Source organism: Clytia hemisphaerica, unplaced genomic scaffold, assembly GCF_902728285.1.
Source record: "Clytia hemisphaerica strain Z4C2 unplaced genomic scaffold, Clytia hemisphaerica genome assembly, whole genome shotgun sequence".
Taxonomy (NCBI): Eukaryota; Metazoa; Cnidaria; class Hydrozoa; order Leptothecata; family Clytiidae; genus Clytia; species Clytia hemisphaerica.
This window is the reverse complement of record NW_027104338.1, coordinates 1,320,618-1,330,546: the sequence shown is the minus strand read 5'-3', so window position 1 is coordinate 1,330,546 and position 9,929 is coordinate 1,320,618. Positions and strand designations below refer to the sequence as shown.

At 35.3% G+C, this 9,929-nt stretch overlaps 2 protein-coding genes across 2 annotated transcripts in view; both read right to left on the bottom strand.

Annotated features, from left to right (window-relative positions):
* Window positions 1-4,996, bottom strand: part of LOC136817868 (uncharacterized) — a 7,462-nt gene extending 2,466 nt beyond the window's left edge. Inside the window, exon 1 of the mRNA XM_067074200.1 lies at window positions 3,685-4,996. Coding sequence (XP_066930301.1) covers window positions 3,685-4,996 — 1,312 coding nt within the window. The remainder of the gene's footprint in view (window positions 1-3,684) is intronic.
* A 712-nt stretch (window positions 4,997-5,708) lies between these two features.
* Window positions 5,709-9,929, bottom strand: LOC136817872 (uncharacterized). The gene is made up of 2 exons (XM_067074205.1): window positions 9,869-9,929; window positions 5,709-7,328 (listed from the first exon to the last, which is right to left on the bottom strand). The coding sequence occupies exon 2, from the start codon at window positions 7,253-7,255 to the stop codon at window positions 5,756-5,758; it is 1,500 nt and encodes a 499-aa protein (XP_066930306.1). The 5' UTR covers window positions 7,256-7,328; window positions 9,869-9,929; the 3' UTR covers window positions 5,709-5,755.

The following is a 9,929-nucleotide window of genomic DNA, read 5'->3' as shown; positions in this document are numbered from 1 at the left end:
CCTAAAAATACAGCCCTACAGCAATGTTTTTAATCTGAAAGTTTATATCACTACTTTGACCGCAATCATTACTGTTATGTTTTTATTTTTCTTTGCATTTTACAGAACGTAGAATCTCTTAGAATCCAGAGTAGCAGTGTGTGTGTCCAGGGTGTCGATTTGTTAGGTTTTTTACATGTTTTTGAAGAGAAAGAGAACGCGAGAGATCAATCTCTTGCTATTAGATTTACATAAACCATTCGTAAGGTAATTGGCTAACAATGGAAAGAGCAAACAAACCATTAGCTCAGAGCGAGGAGAATACACTCTCTGTTCTCTCTCTATCCTTTTTAAAGTTTGAAGGAAAGCTCACAATTTAAAGACTCTCCGGTGAAGCGTTTGGCAGACCTTTTATATCAACTAAACAGAAGTAGAAAAAATATCTCACTCTCTCAATCACGAACTGAAAGGTTTGCAAGGATATCAAAGAAGAGAGCTTGAAAGGGGGCTTTGTTGGGTTTGTTATCAATCAACATGATTCTGCGAAATATTAATGATAGCATACTTCTTTATTTCAAAGCAACTGATCTTACCAATTACTCTCATGAATTGATCAAGCTTTTCAACCAAATTAAGCTAGGTTATAAAAATGATGCATTTCGACTTATATCGGGCTGTTTCATCAATACCCGTGGACTCATCGGTCGAAACATAACTTATGATTTTTATTTGGAGCATTTTAGTGGATATTTAAGTTTTTAAGATCATTACCAGGACATTTGAATGAAAAGAACTACAAGGATTGCAAAAGCTTTAAATAACACACAGGCAATTGTGAATAGCTTTGAGAAAGGTCTACTACTTATTGAATCAAGGATTTGATTTGAATGTTTTGATTTTGATATGTTTTACCGTGGTTACTCTTACTAAGATAAAAAAGCCGCGGCTAAATAATAATAATTGCGCATAATTGTTCGCAGCTCCGATAATTATTACAAATATTTCACAACTTTTTTCGACCAATCAGGTTCAACTCGCTATATTATAGCGAGCAGAACGGTGGGATGTTCTAAACGTTTTCGCCAACAAAAATCATAAAAAAAGAAATAAGTTTATACCTAAACTACACGGGGACGAGGTTGGATAGCATCGTCTAATTCGAAAGATGACTGAGGGGGGCTTCATGTCCCCTCGAGCGTAAAAGAACCAGGGAGGTCAGTAAAATGAGGTTGAAAATTCAGGATGGTTAGTAAAATGGGGTCGAAAATCCAGGGTGGCCAAATAAATCTTATAAATAATTTAAAAAAACAAGGGGGTCCTGCAAAATTGAAAAAAATCCAGGGGTATTACTCGAGTGACTTCTTACATCTTAGGGGGAAGTCTCAAAAACCTAACAGTTTATTTACCCTAACCTAAGTTTTCGCTACCAATAGCAGCCAGATTCAGAGATCCACTTAGGGTCCTAAAGTACCTCTATACCTTTAAGTTTTAAACCAGGTTGTTACGTAATTAAATATCACCCCAAAAATCTATAATTAAAGAAATTGTAATCATGACGCCATAATTTCAGTAATTTGATCGAATTCGGTGACGTCATGAATCGTATAAACGCTATAATATTAAAAATACATGTCCAATCTTTCCCAAATTTGAATCAAAGATGAATCTAACTAAAATTTAACTTAACTTTTAAAAAAAATTATGACGTCAGCAAAAAATTGTATCTTTCGATTTTTTGCATTTTTTACTGACGTCATCAAAATTTTCAAAAAAAATTCCATTGAAAAGTTCGGCACCATTAAGTTGCATCTTTGGTCAAAATTTGACAAAAATTCGACATGTACTTATAGTTATAGAGTTAGAACTAATTTACTATTTATGACGTCATAATTTGATGACGTCATATTTCACACTTTCTTTAATAATTTTAATTAATTTTTAGGTTGATATTTAATTACGTAACAACCAGGTCCTGAAACCTTATGGTATAGGTCATTTAAAAATCCCTAAGTGAATCCCTGAGAATGAGTGCTATTGGTCGCGGATTCGGGATTTGTGATTTTTAAAAATCTAGACACGCCCTAACTCACCCGAGTAATTTTACCTTTCCCAAAAAAGATGCTCGCTCCTCAATATAGGTAATAAAATTTTTTTGAAATAACTCATAGACCCAGCAATTGGATCCACTGGGGCCTATCATCCTTCCAAAGGGAATGGCCCATTTTTCAGAAATTCTACATATGAATACTGGTACAAGTTATTGAAATCGATCGGTTTTTGAGCGTGAAAAAGTGATCGGTATATCGGTATAACGAAGTCCCGTACACCCCCCTCACTTGAATGTTCTAACTAAAATCCACAATATTTTCCCATTTAAAAGGTCATCTCCAGGGGGGGGGGGTACTACGGTGGTTAGTTGCGAGGTGACGGGGGGTGCCGCCCGACTTTCGAACTTTGGACCCTTACCGGGACTAAAAAGGAGAAAAAAATAAAAAGGACCATTTTGGGAATTTTACGACCCTTAGCAGGACAAATTTGACCAAATTTCCATCTTTCATGTGGTAAAAAGTTGAAATTTTCCTATTTTTCCGATCCTTAGTGGGACTGAAATATGATTTTCAGATTTTTCCGACCCTTAGTGGGACTTTGGAAGTCCAAAGAAGGTACCCTTAAGAGCTGCACATACCGTACCCTCCATTTGCCTAAGTACCCCCCGGGGTCATCTATCACTATGATTTTTTTCTCTCCTCTTAGAGAAAACATGATTCATTGTATTCATAGGTGATATACCAAAACATATCCAAATCTTTGTCGTCTATATCACGTGGAAAAAATTTGTCTTTGACAATATCATTGGAATGTCCAAAAGGACGAGGAAAATTCGAAACAAAATAATCACAAGTGCAATTTTCGAATTGTACGAATTATTATGTGATTACGGAGCTAATCGCACAATGGCTTTCACTACTTTTTCCGAGTTAGGAAAGTAAATTACATAGAAACTAAACTGAGAGTATTATGTTTTTCTCTTCTCTTTATGTCTTTCTTTTATTGTTGTTTATTGATTTTCTTTCTCACAAGATAAATTTCGAATGAAATTAAAACGTTCGATGCAAAAAAAATGTAAGAAAAAACATTAAAATCAATTTTATAAACATTGGCGCTGCATTGGAGAGTGTGATTAACGATTAATTGCTCTCTTTGAGGGCATGCCAAATAAGAAAAAATGACCCATCGTGCAATTAGAGAAAATAATAGACCAATGAACAAGCCTTAAGTAGAGGAGTCTCTCCCCTTATCGCCTTATGCTTCCCTAGCACCCTTGCCTTTTTTCACTGATCTACATGATGTGCACCACTGCAGTGCAATGTCTTTTGACTACATCATGGACCCAACAGCAAACGTGTTAAATTAAATTTATGCAGCATTGGTAGGGAAAAATACAAAAAAAGATTAACTGGACCAAAACAAGTTATTTTTATGTTTCTAATTTATAAAAAGAAAACTACGTTGATAATTACACTATTTTATAAAAATTAATCATTTTAGGATTCTGAAAATGTTTCTTTCTCCATATTAGAAGTGCCAACAAAACCATAGTTACCAGCATACAAACAGCACAAAAATAAAACAAAATCCCAAAAGAAAAAGCTGCAGTAAACAGCCCTATTGCAGCTCCTGTCCGAGAAAACGATAATCGGATACCTTCAGTAAAAGCTTGAATTTCGGACGGTACCATTTGTACTAGAGTGTTCATCAAAAACAATCTTTCAAGTACAATCATAACAGCAACTAGGAAAATATAAACAAACCATAATAAGACATTCAACCAAGTAATTTCGATACCAAGGGAGAAATATAAGAAGACTGCGTACAGACAAACACCAGCTACAAACGAATATACAGCCAGAGTATAGAACTGTTCTTTTGCTGGTGGTCTGAAATAACATGCAAGATAAATGATACCAACAGCGATGCCATTACCAAGAAAGATTAAGTTAATCTCTACAATTCCCCAATGTAAAATTTCTGTACATAACATTGGAATCCAAGAATCATAAGTTATCAATTCAAAGAAAACAAAAAATGAAAATATAAAAATGAGCACAACATCTATGCTTGTAAATAATGTCCATAATGAATTTTGGATACTCTTGTCTGGTTCCCTTGGTAACATTGGTGCAGATACATCATCATGATTCTCATTATCCAGATCTAGTGTCGGTTGACAGGGCTGACCATCAGAAGTATCCTCAATTAGGGTTAGTTCCTCCTTGGAATCGAATCCTGAATTCCCTAAATCTAGATCAATCTTTTCTTTTTCATTTAGTGATTGTGTTTCTAAAAGTCTTTCTTTCTCCAGTATTTGACTTTCTTTATGCGATTTTTTTAGGTCGAATTCTCTTGACAAGTCGGTAACGAAAAACACAGTTAGAATCTGCATCAAGATGAATAAGAAAGTTATCAATAAACCAGCACCATTAGCATAAGTGATTGGTATACCTAAGAATTGGAAATCAGCTTTGAGGAATACAAAATTAACAAAAGGTCCTAAAGTGAAACCAACTGAAAAAGCAAATGCGAATCTAGATATTTGTGGTAAAAGCTCATCTTTTGGGAATGATCTGGTCAATTCGGATACCATGATTGGTTTGATGCATCCTGCAACACCAGAGATGAGACGACCAGCCAGTAAACACCAGGGTGAATATGGAAGTGTGTACAGTGCATTACCAACAATGGTGAAGGTGTTAACAATAAAGAACGTTAACTTAAGTCGACGATATTTATCAAAGATTCTGGTTAACGCCAATGACGATATGATTTGAGATAGGAAATAAATTCCCGATATAGCGCTGTAGAATGTGGTCAAACGATTACCAGAGACGTGTAAGACATCTTTGAGGTAGATGAATAATGAAGCGAATGTGATTGACTGTTCAATTCCAAGAGAAATGTTCATGAGAATAAATGTTGAAGTCGTTTGACGGCGATTTTGAAGCCAGTTTTTGTCCATGGTTTTTTCTTACACAATTTGACGATCTTGAGTGGATGAATATATTAATAATTTTCTTTGTATCCATTCAACACTAAAATGAAAAAATAATTGAATTCACTTAAGGTATTATTCATACAGTTCATAACCCAAAGGGCTGGAGGAGGAGGATTTTCAATCTTTTCCGAGGAAAAGCGTATTTGCGCCGCTATCTAGTGTTTACTAGTGCTTTGTTTTGGAATGGTACATTATCAAAATCTGTATATAGATTTTATTTCCAATTACATAAACCGACCGAATTCATGATTCATTGGTGATATACCAAAACATATCCCAATTTTTGTCGTCTATACAACGTGGAAGAACTTTGTCTTTGAAAAATATCATTGGAATGTCAAAGTTCAACAAAATTTGAGGAATTAAAGAAATAATAGACCAATAAACAAGCCTTTTAGAAGAGTCTATCACCTTATACTTCCCTAACATCCTGCCTTTTTTCACTGATATACCACTCTCTCCCTCTCAAACCGACTGCTGATCAAAGTATACAAATGTATCGATTGACATCAAATGAGCTTAATAAAGCTCAAGATCGCAGATGTAGAACGATAAACTCAGTATACACTTTATATAGCGAATTAAATTTTCAAATTAAATTTGTGTGGCGTTGATAGGGTAGACAGTGTAAAATACTGCGACCTGGGCATGAACCAAAACAACTATTCTTTTTTCAAAGAAGTTTGATTGTTCCTTTTTACGAAAAGAAAAATACGTTGATAATCACACTATTTTATAAAAATTAATCATTTTAGGATTCTGAAAATGTTTCTTTCTCCATATTAGAAGTGCCAACAAAACCATAGTTACCAGCATACAAACAGCACAAAAATAAGACAAAATCCCAAAAGAAAAAGCTGCAGTAAACAGCCCTACAGCGGCTCCTGTCCGAGAAAACGATGAACGGATACCTTCAGTAAAAGCTTGAATTTCGGACGGTACCATTTGTATTAAAGTGTTCACCAGGAACAATCTCTCCAGTACAATCATAACAGCAAAAAACAAAATGTAAAGAAACCAAAACAAGATATTTAACCAAGTAATTTTGATACCAAGGGAGAAATACAAAAAGATTGCATACAGACAAACACCAGCTACAAACGAATATACAGCCAGAGTATAGAACTGTTCTTTTGCTGGTGGTCTGAAATAACACGCAAGATAAATGATACCAACAGCGATACTATTACCAAGAAAGATTAAGTTAATCTCTACAATTCCCCAATGTAAAATTTCTGTACATAACATTGGAGTCCAAGAATCATAAGTTATCAATTCAAAGAAAACAAAAAATGAAAATATAAAAATGAGCACAACATCTATGCTTGTAAATAATGTCCATAGTGAATTTCGGATACTCTTGTCTGGTTCGCTTGGTAACATTGGTGCAGATCCGTCATCATGATTCTCATTATCCAGATCTAGTGTCGGTTGACAGGGCTGACCATCAGAAGTATCCTCAATAAGGGTTAGTTCCTCCTTGGAATCGAATCCTGAATTCCCTAAATCTAGATCAATCTTTTCTTTTTCATTTAGTGATTGTGTTTCTAAAAGTCTTTCTTTCTCCAGTATTTGACTTTCTTTATGCGATTTTTTTAGGTCGAATTCTCTTGACAAGTCGGTAACGAAAAACACAGTTAGAATCTGCATCAAGATGAATAAGAAAGTTATCAATAAACCAGCACCATTAGCATAAGTGATTGGTATACCTAAGAATCGGAAATCAGCTTTGAGGAATACAAAATTAACAAAAGGTCCTAAAGTGAAACCAACTGAAAAAGCAAATGCGAATCTAGATATTTGTGGTAAAAGCTCATCTTTAGGAAATGATCTGGTCAATTCGGATACCATGATTGGTTTGATGCATCCTGCAACACCAGAGATGAGACGACCAGCCAGTAAACACCAGGGTGAATATGGAAGTGTGTACAGTGCATTACCAGCAATGGTGAAGTTGTTAACAATGAAGAAAGTTAACTTAAGTCGACGATATTTATCAAAGATTCTGGTTAACGCCAATGACGATATGATTTGAGATAGGAAATAAATTCCCGATATAGCGCTGTAGAATGTGGTCAAACGATTACCAGAGACGTGTAAGACATCTTTGAGGTAGATGAATAATGAAGCGAATGTGATTGACTGTTCAATTCCAAGAGAAATGTTCATGAGAATGAATGTTGAGGTCGTTTGACGGCGATTTTGAAGCCATTTTTTGTCCATGGTTTTTTCTTACACAATTTGACGATTTTGAGTGAATGGATATATTGGTAATTACCCTAACATCCATTCAACACTAAAATGAAGAAATTGAATTCATTTTAAGGGATAATCAGATGGTTTGAGATATTTTGCCTGAAGAAATTGAAATTTCAAACACAAAGGGCTAGAGAAGGAGAATCTTTTTCCGGGAAAAAGTATAGCATTAAGATTTGCACTGCTATTTGCACTGCTTTGTTTTCGAATTGTACATTTTCAAATTTTGACGATAGATTTTACTTCCCATTCCAAACCGACGCAAGTCATGCAAAGTGGTTTCTCATTTCCTATCCAAAAAGTTCTCCAAATAGTACCTTCAAGGTACTCTATGGTGAATTTGAAAACATATACTGTAGAAAAATTAATTTCTTGAACACATCACAAGCATTCCACCAACTTAACCAAACTTGTTTTCTCAAAAACTCAATTACTTTCATAAATTGACCAATTCCTTACCACTCAAATGTCTTTTATAGCAAACGATAAAAATTGATCAAGCAAAGAGCATTATCATTCTATCTTGATACCACCCTTTTGCAGTTCAATACATATTTTTTTAATTAGGAAAAATTGTATGGGTTATTCTTGAAAAGACCGCATTATTTTAATTATCTTAATGATCCATTCGTACGTTAGAATATCATACATAGTACCATTATGAAAAAGAATAGACTCGTAACTTTCAGTTGATACAGAAGCAAATTTCGTTTTCCAAAAAAAAATTTTTATAAAAACATTCAACATTTAAAAGAAAATTGAAAACCAGGTCTCGTGCAATACAGCGGGGTTTTTTCCACCCCTTGTTTTCATACTAGCAAGTAGCTGTCGCTATGAATGCCCCGCCAACGCATTCATAATCGAGAATGAGCGAAAGTTTAAAGGCCGCATTCCACCAGATCGTTTTATTGGAACGCCATCCAAAAAACGCACAGCTAGATATTTCTATTCCCTGAGCGCTTGTCTCGTTCCTTTGAAACCATTATATGCGCAGCACAATATCGAAAATATTTTTACACACGAAAAAACAAATTGGTTTGCTGATAAAAAAAAGAAATGAGGTGTACAGCTTGGCGTATCAGTGCCTAGCAACTTGGGGGGGGGGCAAGGGGGGGGGGGCTATGCCCCCCCAATAATTTTTTAAAAAATGTTTTTTTTGCAAAATGCAAAGGTTTTCTATTTTAATTTGTCATAATTGTCTTTTATGTGCATGTTTTGAGTGCATCTAGAGCTCAAATTTTCAAAATTTCCCCCCTCGGGCCAAATGGTTGGCCCTCGCGGTGTCACCAAACTTCAGCCCCCTCCTCAATATGAAAATGCTTCCTACGGCACTGCGTATACAGTAAAATATCTTCATATTCCTTTACAAGAACTAATTACCGAAAAGTATATCACCGTGTATCAAGAGTTATTGACTTGGTTCTTATAAAGCAATAGTTGCGCGCGAACATTTTTTAACCGCAGCGGCCCGCTCAGAATCAGAAGAAACATCAACATCACAACAAGCCTGCTACGTGAAGCAACAAAAGCCCCTACAGGGCAATCGCTACATAAGAATAAGATGTTTCTTTTATAATGCGTTCTACTAATAAAATAAAATAGATAATCGGTGATATTCATACATGGTTTGATGCAGTAATTCAGTCGCAAACCGGTTGAACCAGTTTTTTAAGCACTTATGTTGTAGAAATACTAGCGAGTTTATGTATCTTTGTTTTTCTGCGATGGAGACAGTTAGCTTTTGATTTGTGTAGATCCTGAATGACTGAGTGCGACGGTAAATATGGTCAGCACTTCCTCGATTTTCGAACTTCTTATTTTGAACAACTTATTTTGCGTTTCTTAATTCCACAGCTTCCCTCCATGGACTTATTGATTTTCTACCTAGGGCTAGAATCATCCTGGACAGAGAATTTCCCATCGAGTTCAAAGCCCGAAGGACTTGAATAGAATCTCTAACCTAGAAAAAGTGAAGCCACCTATTTCCCATCCAGAACGCGCCCAGAATGCACCGCAATCATGACGACGGATTGTATGTAGCGGTTCCTTTGTTTTTGAAGACTGTACTTTTTAAATCTAGCGATAGATTTTACTTCCAATTCGGCGTTTGTCTAAACACCACGCGTGGCTGTTCTGGTTGGGAAATTAAGTAGCTTCATTTCACATCCAAAAATTTCTATTCTAGCCCCTTCGGGGCTTTAAACTCATCCCCAACAAGCGAGATTTTGCTTGAAATAGACCGTTTTCAATAAACAAGAAAAACAAACAAACAAAGTGTACACAGTTTAATCATGTTCACGTTAAGACATAAACAAATTTGCAGTAAGTCCATACAGTTGACTCTCTATAACTCGATCTTCAAGGGACCAAAACATTTCTTCAGATTAGAGAAAGGTTCGAATTACAGAGAGTAATTTAAACCACTTTGAAGCTGATGTGAGCAATAATTTAGTTAGAATTACAGAAAGATTCGAATAATAGAGGTTCGAATCATTCGAATTAGAGATTCGACTGTAATTTCAAAACGCTGCAAAAAAGGTCCTTTTTAAATGAACTGAAATATTCTTGATCAAAACTCACCTATAGCAATCATCTCTTGCAGCTTGCATCTGTTATGATGACTAATTATTTGAAAGCTAAA

Excerpts from the sequence above, each read along its gene's own strand:
- LOC136817872 (XM_067074205.1), bottom strand. The coding sequence starts at position 7,255 with ATGGACAAAAAATGGCTTCAAAATCGCCGTCAAACGACCTCAACATTC.